Source organism: Camelus ferus, chromosome 9 (genome assembly GCF_009834535.1).
Source record: "Camelus ferus isolate YT-003-E chromosome 9, BCGSAC_Cfer_1.0, whole genome shotgun sequence".
NCBI classification, from domain to species: Eukaryota; Metazoa; Chordata; class Mammalia; order Artiodactyla; family Camelidae; genus Camelus; species Camelus ferus.
In genome coordinates, this window is record NC_045704.1 from 12,026,849 (window position 1) to 12,051,965 (window position 25,117).

At 48.9% G+C, this 25,117-nt stretch overlaps 2 protein-coding genes across 3 annotated transcripts; both read left to right on the forward strand.

Moving 5' to 3' along the window:
• LOC102515024 (kallikrein-6) lies at positions 1 to 7,721 on the forward strand. 2 transcript variants are annotated; one of them, XM_032487916.1, is made up of 7 exons: positions 1 to 100; positions 749 to 876; positions 1,271 to 1,318; positions 1,675 to 1,831; positions 4,625 to 4,872; positions 5,961 to 6,097; positions 7,086 to 7,721. In XM_032487916.1, the coding sequence occupies exons 3-7, from the start codon at positions 1,273 to 1,275 to the stop codon at positions 7,242 to 7,244; spliced, it is 747 nt and encodes a 248-aa protein (XP_032343807.1). In that variant the 5' UTR covers positions 1 to 100; positions 749 to 876; positions 1,271 to 1,272; the 3' UTR covers positions 7,245 to 7,721. The 2 variants fall into 2 exon arrangements, with proteins under 2 accessions (XP_032343807.1, XP_032343808.1); XM_032487917.1 differs by having other exon boundaries at positions 21 to 100; positions 779 to 876.
• Positions 7,722 to 11,988: 4,267 nt separating this feature from the next.
• On the forward strand, positions 11,989 to 24,710 carry LOC102521270 (kallikrein-5). The gene is made up of 6 exons (XM_014564881.2): positions 11,989 to 12,170; positions 12,462 to 12,545; positions 18,927 to 19,203; positions 20,193 to 20,449; positions 20,579 to 20,712; positions 24,244 to 24,710. Exons 2-6 carry the CDS (start codon positions 12,467 to 12,469, stop codon positions 24,397 to 24,399), a joined length of 903 nt encoding a protein of 300 aa, XP_014420367.1. The 5' UTR covers positions 11,989 to 12,170; positions 12,462 to 12,466; the 3' UTR covers positions 24,400 to 24,710.
• The last annotated feature ends 407 nt before the right edge of the window (positions 24,711 to 25,117 follow it).

Below are 25,117 nucleotides of genomic sequence, written 5' to 3' on the forward strand. Positions count from 1 at the left end.
CGGGGACCAGATTGGTGACGCATGCTTTCTCGCTGGCTGGCTTGCTCACTCTCGTGGGGACACGGAGGTCGCCAGCACCCACAGAGGGACTGACAGGCAGGTGCGTGATTCACCCCAGCCCCACTGAACCCATGCAGCCTGGTTCCTGGTGCCCAAGGGCGCTGGACCCAGGAGTAAGGGCCTGCAGGTCCCAGAGCGCTCACGGAGGAGGTGGGAGTCCCGTAGGCCAGGGGTACTGTTTGCTCGCCGGGGATGCAGGTGTTTGGGTCCTTAGACGCTGTCTTGCTCAAGGACCTGGAAATCTATGAACTAAGGAGAACAAGCTCCTATGTTCTCTTCCTTTAGACACAAATGTGCAGACTCCCATCTTCTTTCTCCTTGAAGGACCAGAATTCTCAGCCCCCAGCCCCCTGCTCCCTCAGACCCAGGAGTCAGGCCCCCAGTGCACTCAGGCACCAGCTCTCCCCTCCCTGAAAGCCAGGGTCCGGGGATCATCAGGGGCTGAGCTGTGGGGGTGGAGGAATGTGTGTGGGAGGCCAGGGTGAGGAGGAAAGGGTGGGGCAGCCTCCTGCCTCAGGAACCTGCAGGGACAGGGGTTAAAAAGGAAGCACCAGGAGCATCTGGGGACAGGACCAGCCTCTTCCAGGGTGCCCGTCCAGCCCTGGGCCCCACAGCATCGACATTCATTGCTTTCTGCCTGCCCTCCGTCTCTGCCTCCTCCGAGGCGTCCTCTCTGCTTTGCTTTCAGCATCCCTTCTCTCCCCGTGGCTCCCTGCAGTCTGACTCTCTCCGTCTCCCTGTCTGTCTGCCTGTGACGTGGGCTGTCCCTGCCCCCAACCCAAGAGTCCGGGCCGCCAGGCAGCCGGTCCCCAGCAGGTAAGATCACACGAGAACATACAGGTGTGGGGGTGAGCGACTGGGCAAGCACAGAGCCAAGCGCAGATGAGAAATCCCAGGGAGAGGAAAGGATGTCAGGGGCCCTCCCCCCTGTCACTAAGCAGGGCAAACTAGAGCCAAGAGTAGAAAAATAATGAGAAAGCGATGCTGAGCTGCAGGTCCTGCAGTCTCCTGCCTTCATGGGACTCTCAGATGGACGACATGGGTCGGGAAGACCAGAAGTCAGGAGGCAGAATGAGAAGGACAGGCATCAAGGGCCAGGAGGACATGGCAGGCCAGGGAGCAAGGGGAGGAGGAGGAGGAGGGAGAAGAGGGAAGGGACTGGGTGAAGTCTGGGACTGGGGCTGATGGAGCACTTGGCTTCCCCTCTCAGGAATGGCCATGAGGACGCTGATGGTAGCACTGGTTCTGGTCACTGCAGGTGGGAAGAAAGGAGACGGGGATGGGGTGGTCTGGGCGCGGGGTAGGGGTGGTTGCGGGGAAGAGAATGGAATTGGGGATGGAGATACACATGGGTATGGAGGGGGTGGGCTTGGGATGAGGAAGACGTTGGGGGCTAGGCTAGGGTTGAGGGATGCAGATGGGAAAGGGGTGGGAGGTGGGTTTGGAATATGGGGAAGAGCTGAGAATGAGGTTGGTTTGGGGGAATGGGGATAAAACATGCTTAGGGGTGGTGATGGAGATGCTCTTGATGATAAGACAGGAACGGGGTTCACCTTGGGGGATGCACCGAACGCCTCCAGACCTCCTGTCTGACTCAGAACCTCCCTCCCTCAGCCCAGGCAGAGGATAAGGATAAGGTGATGCATGGCGGACCCTGTGAGCTGATGTCTCACCCCTACCAAGCAGCCCTCTACACCTCTGGCCATTTGCTCTGCGGGGGGGTCCTCATTCACCCACTGTGGGTCCTCACCGCTGCCCACTGCAAAAAACCGTGAGTCTCCGCGCCGTGATTGAAGAGTGGTTGCAGTTAGAGCCTGCAGGAGCCTTGCAGACTCCAGGCATGAAGTGGCACTCATCCCTCGCCTCAGCACGAGGCCATCTGATAACCAGTTTCAACTGGCCAGGATTTAATTGAGTACTAAATATGTGCTGGCCACTGTTTGGGGCCCTGGGGGTACAGCAGTGAAGAAAACAAGCAAAACTGCTGCTTTAATGAACTGACCCTCTAACTGTGGAATCAGATCAGACAGAGCCCTGGAGGGAGAGATGGATAACTCTAAGCACAGGGAGAAGCCGCTGGAGAGTTTTAATCAGGGAAGCAGCATGATCTGATTTACATTTTTTTTAGAGCACTCTGGAAAGTGGATTGGGTGAGAGGTGAGGAAGGGAGGCATGTGGAGGCTGCTGCCGTGGTCTGGTGACCAGAGATGATGGCTCGGACCAGGATGGGGAGGTCTGGATGGAGGGAAGTGGGGATGGAGGGAAGTTGAAAACTCTGGGAGTGTTTTGAGGTTGAACCATGTGGGATGGGAGGCAAAGAGAGCAAGCAGGGCTGACTTCTGGGGATTTGACTTGAACAATTGCCTGTTGTGTTCTCTGCATTGGGAGAGAGGGAAACAGAAACCATTTGGGATACAGGCAGGCACACATCAGACATTTTGTTTTAGCCAAGGTGAGACTGAGGTCCCTAGGAGACATTCAAGAAGGATGCCAAGTCGGTTGCTGGTGCTTGAGGGGAGAGGTCAGAGATGGAAGTAAACATTAAGGCATCAGCCACAAACAAGGTGGTATTTAAAGCCACGGGATGGGGTGAGATCATACAAAAAAGCGGGCACAGATAGAGGCGTGTAGATGGCCCAGAAATAATCCTCGGGGCACTAATAACCACTAGTTAGATGATCAGCGGCTGCCATTTTTTCCCAACACTAACTGTGGGCCAGGTGCCAAGTGAGGCAGTTTCTATAACTTTCCTGGAATCCCGCACAATAAGGGACTCTTGGCCCCATTTTGCAGATGAGGAAACTGCGGCTCAGAGAAGTAGCAAGTGACAAACCAACAGATACCACACCCAACTGTTGGGAGGGGGACCCCAGCAGGGATCTCACCTTGCAGGATCATGGACTCAAGGACCTCCCTCCACCAGAATGGTCTCCCCAAGCTCAGGGAGACCTGGCATCACTCCCACCAACCTCATTCATTCACTGGGTGTACACTGATCAAGAACACCCACTAAGTGCCAGATTTGGGGTTCAACAGTGGCTGAGGGATACCCAGAGTCTCTGTCCTTGGGAATCCAGGAGCAGAAAGGTGCAGAAGGACAGTTACTGAATCCTTGAAAAGCCATACAATGACAAATTACTCCAAGTCCAATGAAGGAAAAAAAAAAATCAGGGATGACTCCATGAAGGAAAAGAACAGAGGTACCTACTTTAGGTGGAGAAGGGTGCCCTGAAGGACTTTCTGATGAGATGAAATTCAAGCTGAGGTATGGAAAATGAGAAAGGATAGCCAAATGAAGAAGGGGGCAGAGCATCCAGGGCAGAGGACATGTAAGGACAAAGGCCTTGGGGTGGGAAAAATCTGAAGAGTTCCAAGAAAAGAAAGTTACCAGTTCACTGGGGGTCAGAGGATGGTGGGTAAAGACACCTGGGCTTTATTTTGAGGGTAATGGGGAGCCATGGAAAGCCTTTGAGCAAGGGAGTAACACCTTGATCTACTTCACAAATATTTATTGAATATCCATCAAGTGTCAGACACTGGTCCACATGCTGAGGAAGATGTATCTGAATAAGACAAAAATCCCACCTTGATGTTCTAGAGCTATGCCATCTAATGTGGTAGCCATTAGCCACACATGACAAATGAAACTTACATTAATAAAAATGAAGCAAAATTCCAAATCCACTAGCCACACTCCAAGGGTTCAGTAGCTGCCTGTGGCTAGTGGCCACTGTATCGAACAGTGCAGACAGAGAACATTTCCATCATTGCAGGAAGTTCTATTGACTAGCACGGTTATGGCAGAAGTAGAGAGAATAAAACAAATATTTAACAATACGTATATAGTATATCAGATGATGGGAAAGAAAGGAGGAGAGGGAGATAGGGCTTGCTTGTTGGGAAAGGGTGCTGGCACAGGGGACAGCCAGTTCGAAGGCTCTGGGGTGAAATGGTGACTATTGTGCTTAAGGAAAGACAGGGAAGCCAGTTTGTCAGGAGCAGAACGAGAAGAGGGAGGGTGTAAGGAGATAACTGAGAGGTGATGGGGGCAGATTGTGTAGGACCTTGCAGGTCACACTGAGAGCTTTGGCCTTTATTCTGAGTGAGATGGGAGTCATGGGAGGGTTCTGAGTACAGGAGGGACAAGGCTGGCTTATGTTGCTAAAATATCTCTGGTTGTTTTGTGGAGAATAGGCTGTAGAGGGGCAAAGGTAGAAGCCAGGAGTGCAATGAGGCTGTAGTCCAGGTACAAAATCAAGTCCAGGCTCAGATCAAGATGGTAGCAGTCGGGGAAGTGGACAGTGGTCAGATGCTGGTATACTTTGGAGAGACAAAAGGATTTTTGGACAGCTTGGATGTGAGGCAAGAAATAAGGGTGAAGAATAGTCTCCTGGGTTATTCTGGAAGGATGGAGTTTTCATTTACTGAGCTGGGAAGACTGTGAGGGGAGATGCCAGATGGTTCATGGTGTACCAGGCTACCCCTACCTCTTACTGTAGCCCTCTCGGGAGTCTCAGTTGCAGCCCAAGGGCTCCAGGTGAGACCCAGCCTTTCTCTTTCCCAGGAATCTTCAGGTCTACTTAGGGAAGCACAACCTTCAGCAAAGGGAGAGTTTCCAGGAGCAGAGCTCTGTTATCCGGGCTGTGGCCCACCCTGGCTACAATGCGGCCACCCATGACCAGGACATCATGCTGTTGCGCTTGGCGTATGCAGTGAAGTTCTCTGAACACATCCAGCCCCTGCGCCTGGAAAGAGACTGTTCAGCCAACCATACCAGCTGCCACATCCTAGGCTGGGGCAAGACAGCAGATGGTCAGTAGTGGGAAGATAGGGAGAATGGCGCAGGCGAATGGGTGATGGGTCATGGGGGAGGTGGGCTAATGGTGAGACCGATGGGGCAGTGCATCAGTGGGTGAAAGTTCAATGGGAAGAGAGGGCAAATATGGGAGTTGGGCCAACAAGTGAACAGGCAATAGAGAAAGTAGGCCCATGGGTGAATGGTATGGAGACATGGGCCATAAGATGAAGGGTCAAGAGGAGGGAGGGTCAGTGGGGAGATACTAATGAGGAAGGGGTCCAGTTGTCAAAAAGGGCCAATCAAGATGCATTGATGATCAAAAAAGTATAAATGGAGGAGGAACTAATGGAAGAAGAGAGATCAATAAAGCAAGGGAGCTAGCTGAAGGATGTGAGCCAAGAAAGAGAACAGGATAGAGACAGCCAATGGGGGGAGGGGCCAACTAGGAAGAGTCCGTGGTCAAGAGGGGTCGCTAGAGGGACAGCCAGAGAAAGAAACAAATCTAACAGATCAGCAGGGACCATTAGGGGTGGCCCTGTGAGTGAAGAACCAAAAAGAAAGGTAGAACCAGTAGGGGAGGGGGAGGCCATTTAAAAAGAACCAGTGAGGGAACTGGACCTTTGGATGGGAGAGACAGTGGGGAAAGAAGGGACCAATGGTCAAGTGGTGACCAGTTAGGGTGAGCCAATGGGCAGGAAGGGTCCAGTGAAGGAGGAAGGGATATAATGGAGGAGGAACTAATAGAGGAACAGTGCCCAGAGTCGGCTGGACTTACTGAAGAAGGTGGGACCAATGGGAGAGACACAGGTGGAGGCAGGACCTAAGAGAAAGGAAAAACCAATAGGAAGTGAGGGCTGGTAGAGGCGGGGTAATTAATGAGGAAGACAGGCCAATGGGAGGGAAGAATGTTGTAAAGAGGGACCATTCAGGAGTCAGGGGTAATGGGAATGGGTTTTTTAAGACTGAGAGACAAATAGGACGAAGGGAACCAGTTGGAAATGGGGACCAATAGGAGTGGGGGACATACGGGTGTTGGGGGATCAATGAGGAGGGCATGGGAAGGGCAGGTTGTGAAGTCATCCCGGCCCATCTCTCTCTGCAGGTGATTTCCCTAACACCATCCAGTGTGCATACATCCACCTGGTGCCCCATGAGGAGTGTGATCGCGCCTACCCTGGCCAGATCACCCAAAACATGGTGTGTGCCGGGGATGAGAAGCATGGGAAGGATTCCTGCCAGGTGAGGAAGCCAGGACCCTCCAGTTACACAGCAAGGGACAGAGACGGGCAGGAAGAGACAGACACACAGACCAAGCTAGACCTTCACAGAGACAGGCTAGGGGAGAATCAGAGGCATGAAAAGGGAGAGAGACTCAATCTGACCCACAGAGACACAGTCAGGGACAGCAGATATATAAAGACAGCCAGCAAAGACAGGAAATGCAGAGACAAGGATGGAGATGAAGAGAACAAGAACCCGAGAGACACAGTAAGGCGGCAGATGGTGCTGTGGAGGAGGGGCACCCTGGCTGGGAAGCGAGGGGCCTCCATCCCCACTCTCAGATACCTTTGACTTGGGTTTCTGCCGCCATTGTCCATTGGGTCTCTCCTTTTGATGCCAAAACTGAGCCCTGTGCATTGAAGGATCTGCAGAGACCAGCCAAGAGGGAGAAAGAGACAAAGACAGAGAAGAGTGACACACAGTAAGTTGGATGCAAAGAAAGGGCAGGTGGTTGAGTCCCAGTTCTGAGACTGTCCATCTTCTCTTTACAGAGCTCTCTTTTTATATAAATACATATATAAAAAATCCATTAAACATATATATTTATCTGTATATAACTTTCCACAGAACATGTATATGTATTTCTCACTCTCTATATATTTTACATAAAACACACACACACACACACACACACACACACGCATATATATACTCTCTTTACCTCCCCTCCCCAACTCTGGACCTCTGCCCTCCCCACACCTCTCAGTCTCTATTTCTAACCTGTAATCCTTTTTCCCCCTCTTTTGCTGTCTATGCGTCTCTGGATCTTGGTGTTCTGTTTCTCTATGTTTCTGAGTCTCCCTCAGTCTCTCTCCATGTCTGTCTGTCTCTCTTTTTCTCTATACATGAGTCTTTCCATCTCTGAGTGGCTCTCTCCCTCTCTACATGTCTCTGTGCCTCCTTCTGTCTTTCTCTGTGAGTCTGACTCTCTCCCTCCTTCCCACAGGGTGATTCCGGGGGTCCGCTGGTGTGTGGTGACCGTCTCCGAGGTCTTGTGTCATGGGGTAACGTGCCCTGCGGATCCAAGGAGAAGCCGGGTGTCTACACCGATGTCTGTAGATATGGCCACTGGATCCAAAAAACCATTCAGTCCAACAGGCCCTGACATGTGACCTCCAATTTTTGACCTTCACCACCTTCCCAGACCTGACCCTTAATAAAGGCAATGACACCGAGCACGATTCCTCCTGATTTACCTGACCCAGCTCCATCCCTGCATCTCTGTGGGTGAGTGGGGACCTGGGCTAACGGGTCTTACCCCCGCCACTAAAAGAATACAGGAAAATCCCTTCCAAGCCTCTCTCCCTCCCTGATTATTCCATGGGCTCAATTTCTCCCTACAAAGGAGTGGTCCCAAGTCTGGCCACACGTGAGCTGGAGTCCCAGCTCTGCCACTTGCTAGCCTTATACCCTCAGGAAGTGCCTTCCTTCACTATGTAATTTTCCCAGTCAGCAAGATAAGGATAATAATAGTATATTCCTCATAAAGCAGTGGTGATTCAAGGTTTTGAACATGTGAAACATATGCAACAGTGTCTTGCCCACCTGTGAGAGTAATAAAGAATGAATTTTATTATCCATGGTGCTTTTTGCTTTTATCTCACTTCTGCCTCTCTGAATCCCAGATCTTCTTAGTTCCCTTTTACAGCCCAATTTGATTTTTCTCCTCCCCCGGGAAGACATCCTTGACTCTTCCACCTTGTGCTGGCCCTGAGGCATGTCTTTATCTCCTGAACTCCCCTTGTAGCAACAAAGGCAGGGAGAAAGGAGGATTAGGAGACCACTGTGTGTGGGAAGAGTGACAGGAGATAAGATGAGAGAGGAGAGCAGGGACCAGACCCCAAAGGCTCTAGGTTGAGAGGCAGGGGTTTCTCCTGAGGGCAATGGGGAGCCATGGAAGGGATGTGAGCAGGAGCAGCACTAGGGCCATGTGCAGTATGGACCAGAAGGGAGAGACCAGAGACCAGAGACCAGAGACCAGAGACCAGGGAGGAGGTTGAGGTGATGGTAAAGTGAGAGAAGATGAGGGCTGAGCAGGGGCTGGGTCTGGGAGGGCTGGAGAAGGGAGGCTGAATATGAGTTTGCTGTATGGAGATATTTGGGTGGATGGCATTCTCAGAGAGCTAATGATCCAAAGAAAAACCTGGGGGTGTGAGAACACTTGCTGTGTCCCGGAGATGGACAATCACCCAAGATGGTGAGGGCTGGGGTTTGAGGCAGGACAAGTGGGTGACTTGGCTGGGAATATAGGTCAAGGGAAGATGGTACTGAGCCTTGAGTACCGGGCAGAAGAACTTGACCTTGATCCTGAGGCCTTTGAGAAAAAGCAGGACTGGGTCAGTTCTGGGTAACTGAAAGATTCTGCTGCAGTCCATTGGAAGGGAAGGGGATGGGCAGGGAGGTGGAGAGACTGGAGGCCCTCCCCAAAGCGAGGGGAGCAGACGGGCAGAACTGGCTTGCACGTGCTTTCTGGGACTCTCCCACCCATGTGCGCCGGGCTTGAACCCACACCAGCGCACACACCCTACGCCCAAGCCCCAGGTCTGTTCCTGCCCTCAGAGAGGCCTTCCTTTCTTAACTCCACTACACCATCTCTGAGAAAGACAAAAACAACATCTAAGCCAGGCAGCCTCCCAGGAAGGCGAGTGGGACAGGTAGTCTCCAGAGAAGGAAAAAGAGGGTCCAACATGGGAGCTGGAGTTTGGAGCAGAGAAATATTTAGGAACAGAGGGAGAATCAGAGACAATTTGCTTCATAACTATTTATTGCAGTCTTATGTTTGTCTGGGACAGAGGAGAATGAAGTTGGAAGTAATTACACAGAGCAACCAAGCCATAGGAGATATTCAAAGTCAGTCATGTGTCATTTTATGATAGAAGAGTTATGTGGTCCAAAGACAGAGGGAGTTTGTGGAAAAGAACAGAGTCTTTTGACTCTAAAGGTCTTTAGAATCAGAGCAAAGGCACACTTAGCTATCCCAAGAACCAAAGAAAAGCGAAATTGTATCAAATTTACCAAAAGTGAAATTTTGGCAGTGGGAGAGAATCATTGACTTTTTATGAGTCAATGGAAATATTGAGTCACATAATGGCCCGGGCCCACCTTACCCAACACTTTCTAAAAGTTATGAGTTATAAGTAGAGCCACGAAGTTCACTGGGATCACCAGGAAGAACCCAGCCAACGAACGTCCAGACCAAAACCAACTTCAGGCAACTGAGAGGAAATCACCTTCCTCCATGGATAGTAATGATAACACAGGCCAGGTACTATTCTAAGAGCCTTATGCACCAATTCATTTAATCCTCACACACCAAGCCTGTCAGCTAGGTACCCTAATTGCTCCCACTTTACAGATGGAAAACTGAGGCACAGAGGGGCAATGTGGTTTGCCCAGAGGCTCATGGGTAGTAGGTGGCCAAATCAGAACTGAATGTTGTAGAGGGCGGGGGTCTGGTGCCAGAGTTTGGATTCCTAATCGCTCTGCTTTATGAACATCTTCTTTCAATTCTGAGATGTTTTCAAATTGAGCATAGAAATGTTGAAGGCCCTACCCTTTTTTTCTTTTCTTTTTTTTTTTTTTTTTTTTTGGTGGGGGAGGTGATTAGGTTTATTTATTTATCTATTTAATGGAGGTGCTGGGGGTTGAGCCCAGGGCCTCGTGCATGCTAAGCATGCGCTCTATGACTCAGCGCTACCTCCCCCTTGAAGGCTCAATCCTTAACATAAATGTTTAAAATATTCTTATTGAAATAGAATTGATTTACAACATGAATGCTTTTTGAGGCAGAAGCCCTGCACGTTTGGTGCCTGAATGTCCGGGGAAATTTTGTCTGTTACAGGGACAGTCTTGTGGCTTCAGCTTGCCATGGGTCACCACTCTGCGACTCTTAAGTCAGAGTGATACCACATTTCTACCCAGGGCTGGGGTACTTGGAAGAATACGATATTGATCATATTTGTAAGTGTACTATACACAGAAGTTTAAATTTACTTAAATGCTCTGGAAGGTTTGTCTAGAAATTGAAGGACCTCCCAAAGAGACCAACTATGTTTGGTTTTAGAAATGTAGTTTTAGATGTTTGAAGACATTTCATGAATTAAGTTTAGAAATGGGGCCAAACATTATCTTAAAGACTTACCTGGAATCAAAAGTCATATTTGGAATAGAAAGATTTGTAAGCTAAACTTAAAAGACTCAGAAAGAAGTAGCCTGCTGGATTTGTCACTTTAATGCATGAAATAGTTATTGCGATAGTTAAAAGTAACCTTAGCATTTTATATTTTTAGGGTTTTTTTCCCCCTACACACTGAGACCAGCCTCAGAGCTCTAAAACGTCCCATTCAACAGGTGCTGGATTATAGAAGTGAGCAAGATAGCCTGGTTTCTGCCCTCAAGGAGTGTGAGCCCCACAAAGGCAGCATCTCCAGGGTTCTTTGTCCATTTTGTTCACAAATAGAGCTGGGTCTGACACACAGTAGGTGCTCAGTAAATAGGAGCTGAATGAGGCTTTGGTTCTTATGTCCTGGCGGAGACAGAGACTTGGATAAAGTTAGAGACAGATACAGAGAGGTGGGGGCAGACAAAATGAAGGAACAGAGTGAACGAGAGGTCAGGAGAGGCGGCTCCCAGTGGCCCAGGTCCTGGGAGGGAGGAGGCATCTCACGGGTCCCCACCCATCGCCACATTTCCCAAAACCACCCGCCCCCCAGCCTGGCCTCTTAGCCTCTTTCCCCACTGACAGGTGGCCACGCCCAACTCTCTCACCCACGCGGGGCTGAGCCAGGCAGGCTAGGGCACCTGCCGGGGCCCCCAGAAGGGATCGCTGCCCCTTTCTGCCCCGTGGCCCTGGTCCCAGGGTGAAGGAGTTGTGGGCATTCCTCAGCAAAGTGGCCAGAGTCTTCCTGGCCCAAGATGGAGGGCAGGGGAGACAGAGGGAGAGAAAGACACAGAGATACAGATACTAAGTGACAGATATATATAGATATATATATTCACACACACACACACACACGTATATATACATGGAGAGAGAGAGAACAAGAGAGGGAGATACAGGAACAGAGAGAGACAAGGGCAGAGTCACAGAGAAAAGACAGAGAACAGAAAAGAAAAGATGCAGAGAGACTCGGGGGTATAGAGAAAGAGAGAGTCACTGAGAATTACAGAAACACAGAAAGGGGCATGAGGAAATTTAGGGCTGGCGGATGTGTTCACTGTCTTGACTGTGGTGACGGTTGGATGTATATGTGTCAAAACCCATCACGCTGTTCATGCTAAATACAAGCAGTTTATTGTACCACAGTTTTACCTTGGTAAAGCTGTGAAAAAATAATAAAGCAGAAGGGAAATGAGAGACTTGAGAACTCTAAGGTATGTTTGACATAAACGCATTCAGAACCATTAAAAAGAGAGAGAGAGTCATGAAGACACAGATAAAGGGCAAGACTTAGAGGCCCAGAAAGACAGGGATGGACAGAGAGACGGAGAGACCTTGAGACAGAGAAACAGGGATCCTGAGACAGAGCGGATGGGGAGAGACCTAGAGGAGACTCTGTGGGCACATTACACCGAGAGAGGCTCAGAAAGATTTCAAGGGAAGCAGAACACGGAGAGAAGGAAGGCTAGGAGGAGAGATGATGGATGGAGGCAGAATGAATGAAGGAAACAGGGAAGAAGGAAAACACTTGAGCCAAGAGGAGCTGCCTGTCCGAGGCTCAAGGCTCGGGGCCAGGAGACCCCTCCCCATCCCGGGGCCAGGGAGGCAGGGAGCGGCCATCCGAGCTGCTTGAGGGATGCTCCGGGGCGGAGGTGGGGGGAAGCCAGAGGAGTGGTTTGCTAGGGCCCGGCAGGGCGCCTCACTACCCGGGAATGCGCCCAAGGGATCAGTGGGTGGTTATAACCCAGGCCGGGTGCCCGGAGTCAAGGAGGCAGTGGTGGCAGGACCGTGGAGGCCAGTGGCAGCGGGCCTGAGAGTCTGGCAGCTGAGCTGGGACCCAGTTCCCCACCCTCTACCTGGGGGACACGGCAGGTGAGGCCTGGGGAGGGGGACAGGAAGGGAGAGATGCTTCAAGTTGGCTCTGGCCTGGGATGTGCCCCCATCTCTCTCTCTCTCTCCATCCTCTCTCCTCACTCAGACTGGAGGATGCTGGATGGTGGTTCCTCTGAAGTCTATAATCCTTTGTCTCAGCTGAGCGCTGTGGGTGGGCAATGTCCTCGTGGTCCCTCTCTGCCCTGGGGAACCAGAGAGAGGAGGAGGTGGGGGTGGGATAAGGGCTCCCAAAATCACCTGGGCCTTTCCATCCTCTTCCCCACTTCCCAGGTGCAATGGTCATGGCAACGGCAGGACCCCCCTCAACATGGATGGTCCGTGCCCTGATCACAGCCCTGATTCTGGGAGTGACAGGTAACTAGAACCCACCCCCCCGGTGTGTGTGTGTATGTGGGTGTGTGTGTGAGTGTATGTGGTACATTTTCCCATATCAAGCAACTGTGACAGGTAGGAGTACCCTTTGAGGCTGTATATGTGCTTGTGCGACTGGGTGTGTGTGCCTTTTAAGACGGTGTGTCTCAGTAACTGTGTGGGTGATTGTATGTGCGCTGTGAATGCTACTGCGTGTGTGGCTGCTTGGCTTTGTGTGTGACTGTTGGTATCTGGGGTTCCTGACCCTGTGTCGCTGGACTGTGTGAGACAAAAGTGTCTGTCACCATGAAAATGTGTGGCTAGATGCTCTCGGGTTGCCACTTGTGATTGCGTGATCGTGGCTGGGTGCAAGGTTACGTGTGGCTATATTTGTGACGGTGTGACTGCTTGAGATTCTGCGCTTGGGCGATTATATGTGACTGCATATTGGTAGGGGGGCTGCACGTGTGGCGGTGCAGCTGTGTGTGGAGCTCCCACCCCTGCTATGACAGACTGAGTGTGCATGTAACCAAACTCAGGTTTGGCTGCTCACTGCTCAAAAGCCACTAATTCCAGAGGCAAGTGTCAGTAGAAAGAAAAAGTGCTTTAATCAGAAAAGCTGGCAGTCTGGGGAGAAGGTAGACTCAGGTCCAGAGACCAACTCTGAAAAGTCTGCTCAGCCATGACAGTTTTGAAAACTAAAAATGAGAAAGGATCTCAGTGAATCATCGAGAGGCAGGAGGTTGCATTCTGCATCCTTCTCCGTTGCATGCAGACTGGCTGACTCTCTCTTCAGATGTTATCTTGCCCCAGTGATCTGCCTGCAGGTTGGTTAAGGGGGCTGTTAGGGGTAGAGAGTTAGTCATTCTTTAATTACTTTATTCTTCATTCTTACTACTTTTAATCTAGGAAAACAATCAACAGGTTAAGCAAGGTGTGGTGTGCATTCAGGAGCGCATAAGTCAGGAGTTAGTTTAAGCTGCTTAGAGACCTTCATTCCTGTAATTGGGTGCTTTCAGGCTTAGAGGGGAAGAGAAACGGGCAAACAGGAAAGGGGCAAAAGAGCTGCTTTCAGTTCCCCAGCGTCAAACATCATCCCATTTCTAAGGGCTTAGGAGCCAAGGTCCATTTTCTGTAAACTTCTTCATGCTGACGGACAGTCCCGTGTTCTCCGAGTGGAAGAGATAAGATGCGGGTCGATAGCATCTCTTTGCTGACAATTTTAGTTGCCTGTTTACATCTGGGGGCAGAACAAGCTATGATTATTTTGATGCCCACAAAGATACAGATGATTATGAGCAATCATGTCAATCCCATTCCCCTGAGGCCACAGATTCAGTCCTGCTCAAGATGGGGCCGCTGATGTTGTGGCCGCAGTCTGGTCATCATGCAGTTAGCTCTTCCCCTCTGGTGGCAGTTACAGTGTCTGTGAAATGACTCAGGAATGTGCACGAGACACGGAGAGAGTCTGTGACTCTGCTGTCCTTATCGTTAACCAGTTGAACCTGCTCTTTTGTGACTCAGGGAGGCTTGAGGTTTTCCACAAACAAGAGGAGGGGACATGGAAGCGCTTTTGCACTTTGGGGGGGGGGCCCTGCAGGGTTCTGCTCAGTTCCAGTCCCCCCCCCTCCTTTGATACTCCTCAATCTTGAAGAGGAACAGGGGCAGAACCCGAAAAGGAATAAAGTCATAAACTTGACAGAGGCGCCCACGGGGTCCTGCTTGGTTGCACCCCCAGACGCTGCTCTGAGAATGGCTGGTGGCATCCGAGTGTGACACAGCTCAGAAATTTCAGGTCCTCAGCAAACACAGGAGCGTGTCTGAAGTCACACCCACGGTGGCCACCTACTTTTACCTTGAATGTCTGAACCACAGCTACTCCATTTTGACTTTCAAAGGCATTTCCCTCCTCAATGGCCAAAACAGATGTCACCGTTAATGATTTCAGTGCTTTTCTGGAGATGAGGAGATGCAAAAATTGGGGCTCGTAAAATCTTCTCCTGAAAATATCTAGCTATCCGAAGGCCTGCTTTGCCAGTTTTTCTCAGAGCACAGAACGCCCCATTCCTGATCTCCACCCTGAACTCTTTTTGGGGTGTGTTGCAGGTCAGCAGCTGCAGTGGCTTGTGACTGAATCCTTGCCGAGGTGGATGGCAAGTGCCAGTTTTTGGTTGGCAGGTCATACATGGCCTTGGATTTGGGAGGCATTTCATGACTGTTTCACCCCGTGGTGCTGGGAGTGCTCAGTCAGGCAAAGATTTCATCGCTAGGCCACTCGGCGTGCTGTTATGGGACCAGGCTTCATTAACAGTAGCCAAAAGTCTCTGGACCACCTGTATCACTAGTCTGTTATGGTCCAGAGGGAAAAAAAATCATCTCCCTTGTTGCTTCTTCCCATATCTCGAGTTACACTATTATATTCACTGAGCTCACACAGAACTGTGTATCTGGTCAACTGCTCCAAGTTGCCTAGCCATCATTGTTTTTATCAGAGGCTTAGTCACACATTTGGTGATGTAAGAAAGAACAATTTTGTAAAATAAGCAATATATAAATAGCATAGCTAGCAGTACTAATGCGGTCATAAGTAAGAATTTAAGTCCAGAACTTCCACGAGGTACAGCCCAGTATATCCCCGGGTCATCTGACTTAGTCTGTTCTGTGCCAGTCCTCATCTTTAAGGGAAACCACATGTTGGCATTGCCCACAGGCACCCAGTCCAATTTCCTAGTGCTACTAGGCTGGTTCCCCTTGGCGTGGTTTAATTACTCTCAGTATAAGGGAACCCTTAAACTTAAATGAACATACCCTGGTGTTAACCACATAAATCCATCCCATAATTGTGGGAGGTTATATTCTTTGGCTGAAATTTTGCTTGTTGCTCTGATTAAGCCGGAGTAACTTTAGAAGAAAATGTACATTTATGGCCAGAGTCAGAGCAAGTATTATTAATTGGCCAGGTAAACAATTTTGAACTGTGTTTTGCATTAACCTCCTGTGGGTTGGTAAACATGAACACCAATAATTTCTAAAAACATGTGCTTTCTCATAGAGAACACCTCAGGGTGGCATCAAGCATATTCGTCAGTAGTCCTAACTAAATGCATTTAGTTTCTCTGGTAAAAGGAAGTCGGTGTTCAGTAATTAATGTTTCAGTATCTTATTTTATTTGCAAATGACCTAGCTATTCAATAAACTTCCATTGCTTAACTTGATTTAGCAAAACTCTAAATTTCAAGTTGCCCAATATCTGGAGAGATCTGTAGACATTTCTGAAATACAATTATTCCTGAAGAGTTCATCCCAAAGCTCTTATCTTGCATTTAACTTACTTATAGAACTTTCATCATACCAAGTTTTGTTTTGCTGATAAATTTGCAACAGATATAATCAGATTTTGACTTATATTAAACCCAGATACAAAAAAAAGTATTATACTTAATGTTGGTGACTCTACAGACATATCATATTAATTACATCAACAAATCTAAACTAACTTTAAGACCAGGTGTTATTTTTAACATTGACTATTTCCCGGTTCACGTGATCCTGAAATTCATTCTGGTTGGTCACCTCCTGTGTTTCTGAGAATTTATATAAGCACTTAATTTCCTTTAAGCCAGTTAAGTAGAGCTCATTCACAAATTAATTTTGAAAATACGATCCAAAGGTAAAGACACGTATATATAACACACACATAGACATACAGACAGAAACAACCAGAGAGCTCATAGCTTCATTTTCTAAGCTTAGTCATGAATTGGGTATTACAATATAAAACTCACTAGTTTGTAAGTGATAGTTGGAATACATTAAATTTCAAAAACCTCTTTTCAGTTTTTTTTTTTTTTTTCCCTTCAGTCTCAGGAATTGCAGATGGTCTAGATAAGTGTTCCTGAGGATCCGGTCTCCAGGCACAGGGAGAGAAAAGCAAACTCTCCTAGAAGGACTTGTTCCCTTAGAGCCAGAATTCTGAAACAATATTTTAACAAGCTGTTTTTTCTTTCTAACTGCATATGCAAGAAAACAAAAAAAAAAGAACCAGTTCTGGAATTTTTCAAAATCAGTTTCACCTTAACTAATTTTCTCTGGAGTCTAAAGAATATTGTGGCCACACAGTGTTATAATAAAATGTCGTCTTTTTCTTAGTCATAGGCTCATAGCTAAACTCTTTCCAGTCAGACAGAATTTGCCCAAGAGGGCTCCACGGTGGAACAGAACCAGGATTTCCCATTTCACAAGGCGGAATGACAACCATAAATCACCAAGTACGAAACACACGTGTACGGCCCTCACAGATTGCCCAGTGTGAGCCCTCATCAGGCACTCCTTTAAATGCAAACGGCTCTCAACAGCATACCCATGTCAGAACCAACTGGCCCAAAAGAGCACCCCTTGTCCAAACGGTGCCTGCGGCTTAATGGCCGACGCACATCAGGATCAGCTGGCTGCAGGAGGAGGCTCCCTGGGCAAGCGCCAGTGGGAAAGCCTGGCCCTGGAGCTGCTAAGCTCGTCTCAAATGCACATTTCCATTTCCACCCCCAGAAAGTGAAAACCAGCATTCAGTGCTGAGCAGAGGGAGAGACAGGAAGAATCCCCAGAACAAGTAGTTCTGGCAGCTGCTAGGACTTTCTTGAGAATTTTTCCTTCTGGGCTGGCTAGCCATGAGCGGCTGGCTCTTCAAGGTCAACCCCACGCGATGCTGCAGCCAGTGGGTCCAAGCTGAACCAGGCTGTCATGAGAACACAGGCCTACGCTGGGTACCAAAATCTGTTACTGAACCCAGGTTTAGTTGCTAACTACTCAAAAGCCAATAATTCAAGAGGCAAGTGTCAGGAGAAAGGAAAGGTGCTTTGATCAGAAAAGCCAGCAATCTGGGGAGAAGGTAGACTCAGGTCCAGAGACCAACTCTGACAAGTCTGCTCAGCCATGACAGTTTTGAAAACTAAAAATGGGAGGAAGAATCTCAGTGAATCACCGAGGCAGGAGGTTGCATTCCGCATCCTTCTCCGCTGAGTGCAGACTGGCTGGCTCTCTCTAAATGTTATCTTGCCTGCAGGATGGCTAAAGGGGCTGTTAGAGATAGAGAGTCATTCTTTAATTACTTTATTCTTCATTCTTAACTTCTTTTAATCTAGGAAAAGAATCAACAGGTTAAGCAAGGCATGGTGTGCATTTAGGAGCGTGTAAGTCAGGAGTTAGTTTAAACTGCTTAGAGATCTTCATTCCTGTATTGAAGTTCTTTCAGGGTTAGAGGGGAAGAGAAATTGACAAACAGGAAAAGGGCCAAAAGAGCTGCTTTCATGCAGAAGAGGCTGTCACCGTGAGCCAGTGGCTGTGTAAAGGTGGATATGTTACCTGACTTGCCCTGGGTCCACTGGGACTAATGTTGTCACCATGCCATTGTGCTGTGTGCAGAAGTGAGTGGCAGCCTCTCCATGTCTGTATAGGAGGTGTACACATGCAGGTCACCAAGACACTGTGCGTGGGCGAGTGAGATCATGTAAGGCTGCCCCCAAATGTGTGTATCTGGTAAGACAGGGTTCCACAAGACGGAGCTGTGGGTGTGGCTGTCCCTGTGGAAGACAATGGACTTCTCTGTGTAACTGCCTGTATGCGTGTCTTTGACACTGTTGTGTGTGTGTTTCTTGGAGTGTGGGCGGAAACCAAGGCAGCCCCAGGGCTCCGCTTGCCTGGGTCCTCAGCAGGAGTATGAGTGAGTGGACGGACTATGGGGGAACCAGTGATGGAGTGGGGTATCTGTGTTCCTATCTGCAGGTTTGTGTGAGGGAGAAGGGTATTCGCAGGATGATTCGGGGGCCACAGTTGTGTTTGAGAATTCACAAGACGGCTCTGCTCTCCTCCACCCCCACCTGCCAAGGGGGGCCACCCCCATCCGGAGCACTTTTCCTGGGTCTGCTCCTCCAATTCTGGCCCAGCCCACAAGCTCTGACTCCGCGCCTTTTCAACAACCACACCCCAAGCCCAGACTCCACAGTCAGGGATCCTTGGGCTGTGCCCCTTCCCCAAGAAAGACCCAGGCCCTTTGGCTCTCCCACTTTGGGCCAGGCTCCACCTCCTTTCCTGTCCACGGCTCTGAGAAGCTGGCCCTTGCCTCTTCTCCCAAAGTCAAGGCTCCTTATGGGATTGACTCCTCCACCCGACCCTGGCCTTGGCCCTGCCCACATCTCAGGCTCTGCTACCTCCAGCCCATTCACTAAAGCTTGAACCCCACTTCTTGAAACCTGGTCCCACTCCTAACGTCCTGGCACTGGCCCCTCAACATAAGCACCCTTTCCGATGTCAAACATCCTCTGGCTGATCCTCCTTCTTGAATCCAAGCCCCAAACCCCGAGCTCCATCTTGCCCATTTTCTGCCCGCAGAGCCTGTTCTTGCAAATGATGTTGCTTCCTGCGACAGCCCCTCTGGTACCAGGCCCTCTGGGAGCACCCAGGACCTCGGACCCGGGGCCGGGGCCGGAGCCGGGGAGGACACCCGGACAGATGACAGCAGCAGCAACCGCATCGTGAATGGGACGGACTGTGAGATGCACACCCAGCCATGGCAGGGTGCGCTGCTGATGCGACCCAACCAGCTCTACTGTGGGGCCGTGCTGGTGGACCCCCAGTGGCTGCTCACGGCCGCCCACTGCCGGAAGCCGTGAGTGGGGGCTCCAGGAGGATGGCTGGGCAAGGCGCGGGGGAAGGACTTGGGAGGCAGGACTGGGGATGGGGGATGAGCCATGGAGATGGGGATCTGGTGGGGATGGGATGGGGCTGAGGAAGCAGGGGGAGGTAGAGTCGGGATTTAGAATGGAGTTGAGGAGGAGAGTGGGGTGGGGATGGGATTAGATTGGGGAAGGGGTTGTACTAGGGGATGGGAGTTAGAGATGAGTTGGGTTTGGAGCTAGGAATACAACTGTTGGATGCTTAGGAATGGAGATGTGATTTGGTTTGGCTTTAGAACTGGAGGTGGGATGGGATGGGATGAAGATGGGGTTGGGATTGGAAATCGCTGTGGAGCTGAAGACTGGGTTGTGTTAGAGATAGGAATGGGGTTGGAGAAGGCTGAATTTGAAGTTAGGAATGAATAGGTTGATGATTTGGGGGTAGGTCAAGGATTAGGGCTGGCGTTAGGGTTGGGTTTGGGGTTGAGAATGGGCTGGATTTGGGTTTGGGCATGCACATGCTGATGGTTTGGGATGGAGACGGAATGAGGTTTGATTCTAGAATTAGAGGTGGGTGGAAATTGGGGTGAGGTGGAGATAAATTGGAACTGGGAAAGGATAGGGCTTGGGGATAGATGTAGAATTGAAGATGGGGTTGGGGTTAAAGTCATGGGTGAGGTTGGAGATGACTGGATTTGAGGTTGAGCGTGGCTGGGTTGGGGGTTGAGAATGGTTAGGTTTGGGGTTGAGGATGCATATGTAGGTGGTTTCTGTGTGGGGAAAGGATTAGGGTTGGTGTTGGGGATGGGATGGAGATGGGCTTGGAGTTGTGACCAGGGTGGAGATAAGCATGAGGCTGGAGATAAATTGGGGTTGGGAATGGGCAGTGGAATTGGGGTTGGGACTAGGTCTGGCGTTGCAGCTGGCATTGGATATGGGGACAGGGGTCAGGGTTGGTCATGATCAACACCATCTTCCTCAGATTTTTCAGAATCCGTCTTGGCCACCATGCCCTGTCACCCACCTATGAATCTGGGCAACAGCTGTTCCGGGGCATCAAATCCATCCCCCACCCTGGCTATTCCCACCCCAGCCACTCCAATGACCTCATGCTCATCAAACTGAACAGAAAAATCCGTGAGACTTGGGATGTCAGGCCCATCAAAATCTCCTCCCGTTGTCCATCTGCTGGGACCAGGTGCTTGGTGTCTGGCTGGGGAACAACCAAAAGCCCCCAGGGTGAGTGTCCAGGTCCCTTTTGATGCCCACCTATATCTGCCTTCCCCTCTCTGTCCCCGAGCACTCTGCCCTTTCCTCTCTTTCTCCACCACTCACTGTGGCCCTTGTCTGCATTTCTCTGTTTGACAGTTACCTTCCCCAAAACCCTCCAGTGCTTGAACATCACGGTGCTCAGTGACGACAGGTGCAAGGAGGCCTATCCAAATCAGATAGATGCCACCATGTTCTGTGCTGGTGACCAGGCGGGCAGAGACTCCTGCCAGGTAAGGCTTGAGACTCTCCATTCTTTCAGCAGATACACACAAACCAACTGTGTAACCCCTTGCTGTGGGGACCCCACAATGATCAAATAGGTTAGCACCTCTGTTCCCACAGAGCTCACATTCTTGAGCAGTGAAACACAGTTGATTTATAACACTGTGTGCGTTTCACGTGTACAGCAGAGAGATTCGTTTATACATATATACGTGTATATATCTATTTTCTTAAAAAAATTTTTTTCCATTACAGTTTATTACAAGATACTTAATAGACTTCCCTGTGCTACACAATCAATCCTTGTTGTTTATCTATTTTATATATGGTAGTGTGTGTACATCTGTTAATCCCATATTCCTAATTTATCCCCTACCCTCCTTCCCCTTTGGTAACCATTAGTTTGTTTTCTCTGTCTGTGAGTCTGTTTCTGTTTTGTAAGTAAGTTCATTTGTACTATTTTTTAGAGTCCACATATAAGTGATATTATATTTGTCTTTCTCTGTCTATTTTACTAGTATGATAATCTCTAGGTTTATCCATGTTGCTGCAAATGGCAATATTCCACTCTTTTTTATGGCTGAGTAATTAATGCTCCTTTGTGTGTGTATACATATATATGTGTGTGTGTGTGTGTGTGTGTGTGTGTGTGTGTGTGTGTATGTATATCATATCTTCTTCATCCATTTATCTGTCCATACATGGACACTTAGGTTGCTTCCATGTCTTGACTATTGTAAATAGCACTGCTATGAACATTGGAGTGCATGTATCTTTTTGAATTAGAGCTTTCATCTTTTTTCTGGATATATGCACAGGGGTAGGATTGCTGGATCATATGGTAACTCTGTTTTTAGTTTTTTAAGGAATCTCCATACTGTTTTCCACAGTGGCTGCACCAACTTACATTCCCACCAACAGTGCAGGAGGGTTCCCGTTTCTCCACACTTTCTCCAACATGTAATTTTAAACATTCCAGTAGCTCGATGTAAAGAAAAAGTAAAAAAGAAACAGATGAAACTATTTTTAATAATATATCCTATTTAATCCCATATATCCCAAGTACCATCATTTCAAAATGTCATTAATATAAAATAATTATGAATGGAAGATTTCATATCCACTTTTTTCTCATAGTAAGTCTTTGAAAGCCAGTGTGTATTTTCACACTGACAGCATATCTCAGTTTGGGCTAGCCATGTTTCAAATGCTCAAGAGACCCATGTGGCTTGTGGCTACTGTATCAGACAGCACAGGTCTCAAGAGAGAGATCAAGGCTGTTCTGTATGGTTGGCAAGATGTGCACTGCATAAACATATCATATCTAAGGGGCCACCCTTCACACTCACAGTTTTGTCTTATTTATTTTGGCACATTTCAGGCAGATGCAGTCAAGTATCTTGTTCCCACAAAATTTGTAGTCTGAATTTTTTTTCTTCTGACAAATGCTAGTAAAATGTCTTAAGGAAGGAAAACAGAGACCCACGGTAGGTATTGAAAAAAAGAAAATAGTTAATAGAGAGGATTGATTACAAAGTTGTTGGAAGTGCTGGAGGAGCAAAAAGGTTAAAAAAAAAAAAAAAAAAGCCTGTGGTCGAGAGACCGCATAAGCAGAGCAATTTCAGAGAGTGGTAAGGGCTATGCAGAATATGAAATTTAGTTTTATGTTGGCAAGTGATGGAGGGGCAATATTTGGAAGGGTGGTTGGGAGGGCCTTGAAGAGGTGGCATGGGAGCTCCAGAGACTGAATGACACAATGGAGCCAGCCTTGCAAAGATTAAGAGCAAGAAAAGCATGTGCAAAGGCCCTGAGGCATGGAAGAGTTTGGCTGATTCAAAAACTAGAAAAGAGCCAGCCTGTTTGGGGGACAGGAGTTGGGCCTGGAGAGATGAGTGGGACCCAATGTTCAGCAAGTATTTCTTGATCCCATGGTACAGAGTTTCTCTATGTTCTCATGGGAGCTCTATTTGTTGAGGATGACAGAAATTAACCTATTACAGCTCAGGACCCTTACCTGTATTCAGGCTTCCAAAGGTTCTAGAGGGATGTAAATTAGCATGCTTTTGTTTATTATCCCTGCTGGCAGGATGTATGCTTCAGTAATACTGGCATTTAGTAAGCTGTGGGCTCAGATAGCACTCTAGTCCCATTCGGATGGCTGTGAGAAGCTCTCCCATGATCTTACAAACATGACAGTTGCAACAGCTTCCCAGGTCTCCCCGTTTAATCTCTGTCTCCACTTAACTCAGGAAGCATGCGTATCTGGATAGAGGGATGGGTGGAGGGACTTTTTATCAGAAGAAAGCAGATCTTATTCGGGTGTCAGCATTTTAAACCACTTAGCCTTCCTGGAGCCAAGGTTAGTACCTTGGATGTTTTTCCTAGACCTCAAGTGGCTTTTTCATACCACAGTGTGGTCTGGGTGTGACCACAAAAAGCAAGAAATAATAACAACAATACTAATAGTATAATAGTAATAATAGCGCTAATTAATTGCCAGACACTCTTTTAAGTGGTTCACATGCATCGGCTCATTAACTCATTTAACCATTATGATTAGCTCTGTTTGACAGAGGAGGAGCCAAGGCTCAGAGCAGTTCACTAACTGCTGATCAAAAGAAACTCTGCAGGGATAATAAACAAGAGCAAACAAAAAATAATGAGAGAAATTAAACCACAAGAGAGTTGAAATTTAGCTGTCGGGACAGCTAAGCTTTTTTGCCTTGAAACAGGGTCCGCTAACTGGGGAGAAAAGCCAGAGTGTAGGTATCTTGCATAAACTTAAATAAGAAATCACAGTAAAGAGTGTTGAGAAATTGTATAGGAGGGTGGTTACAGGGAGACATAAGGAATTAAGCACAGGCAACCCAAATTAGTCCAAGGGAGTGATTCTCAGTCCCAGGGTCACTCTGAACCCCCAGCCGGTATATGGCAAATGCCTGGAGATATTTTTGGTTGTCACAGCTGTGCCTCAGGGGAGGAAGCGGGTTCCTAGCATGTGATGGACAGAGCCCAGGGTTGCTGCCAAATGTCCTACAGTGCACAGGACAGCCTCCCACAGCAAAGAATTATCTGGCCCCAGTGTCATTGGTGTCTGGGTTGAGAAAACTTCACCCAGGGGCTGAGAACTGCTTCTTTGCAACAGCGAGGTATTAAGTACAAGATGGGCTGGCGTCAAGGATCGGGGAGGAGTGAGAAAGGGAAAGGAAGGGGTGTCCAGTAGGAGAAACACGCTATCCAAAGGCTGGAGGGGAGAGTGAGAGAGAAATACAGGGAAACAGAGAGACACACAATGAGGGAGAGCGACAGAGAAGAGGTGGGGGGTTGAGCAGAGAGGGACTTGGGGGAAATATTAACATTCTCCCTTTCTGCCTCTCTTTCTACCTGTGTCTCCATCTCTGTCTTTGTCTGTGTTTCTTCATCTCTCTACTCTCCCCGTGTTTCTATTCTTGCTGCCCTGGCCCTTCCTCATCTATGTGACTCCCTCCCTCCACCTCCCCACATCTCTGCCTCTCTGTGCCTCCCTTTCTCCTCCACAGGGTGATTCTGGGGGCCCCGTGGTCTGCAATGGCTCACTCCAAGGCCTCGTGTCCTGGGGAGACTTTCCCTGCGCCCAGCCCAACAGACCTGGCGTCTACACCAACCTCTGCCGGTTCACCAAGTGGATCAAGGAAACCATCCAGTCCAATTCATGAGTCACCCCGGGACCCGGCCTTCTGGCATCCCTCACCGCCTGCAAATCCCTGCCCCTGCAGGGACCCTGACTCTCCTTCCAGACCCCAGTTCCTTCCCCAAAATGTTGAGGTTGTTCACCTCTCCAGTCCCCCGGAGTCTCCTGGAGTCAAGTTCCCCCTTCCCTGACAGTGGATGGACCAGTTCCCATAATGACCAGAGCGAGGGTGTGTCTCAGTCACCCCAGTGCTTCCTTCCTCAGGTCCAGAGTCCCCCACTTCTCTGAAGCTGCAGCCCAAATTTGGCCCCAGAAATAAAGCATCTGAGAAGTGGACTCAGTGTGTGGTCTCTTCCCTGAATGGCCGAGCAGCCAGGAACAAGCCCCTCTCCCCTCTGCACTGCTGCATGTGCCCTGTTGGGTCATATCAACTGCAAGAAACAGAGATTCATTTGAGCTGCTTTCCATTTTGTTTACAAATGTTGATCGACTGGCAATTTCATGCCAGGAATGGGTCCAGGGGGTTGGGATACTGCAACAGGCAAAGCAGAGATAACTTCCTGCCTTGGGAAGCTCTCGTTGTAGTGGAGGGGGACTGACAATAAAAAGACAGACAAATACATAATGTGCTCTGGGAAGTATGTAAGCAATGTGAATAAAATGAGAACAAGGCATGAAGAAAGAGAAAGGATGCTGGGAGAGGGGCTTGCTTATATCGGATGGTCCCAAGGGTGTGGGAGGGG

What these genes read in the sequence shown, in the direction of transcription:
- LOC102521270 (XM_014564881.2), top strand. Translation starts at nt 12,467, where the DNA reads ATGGTCATGGCAACGGCAGGACCCCCCTCAACATGGATGGTCCGTGCC. An exon ending in CCTGATTCTGGGAGTGACAG is followed by an intron (nt 12,546 to 18,926) that starts GTAACTAGAACC and finishes TTCTGCCCGCAG; the next exon opens with AGCCTGTTCTTGCAAATGAT. An exon ending in CGGGCAGAGACTCCTGCCAG is followed by an intron (nt 20,713 to 24,243) that starts GTAAGGCTTGAG and finishes TCTCCTCCACAG; the next exon opens with GGTGATTCTGGGGGCCCCGT.
- LOC102515024 (XM_032487916.1), top strand. Translation starts at nt 1,273, where the DNA reads ATGGCCATGAGGACGCTGATGGTAGCACTGGTTCTGGTCACTGCAG. An exon ending in CTGGGGCAAGACAGCAGATG is followed by an intron (nt 4,873 to 5,960) that starts GTCAGTAGTGGG and finishes CTCTCTCTGCAG; the next exon opens with GTGATTTCCCTAACACCATC. An exon ending in ATGGGAAGGATTCCTGCCAG is followed by an intron (nt 6,098 to 7,085) that starts GTGAGGAAGCCA and finishes TCCTTCCCACAG; the next exon opens with GGTGATTCCGGGGGTCCGCT.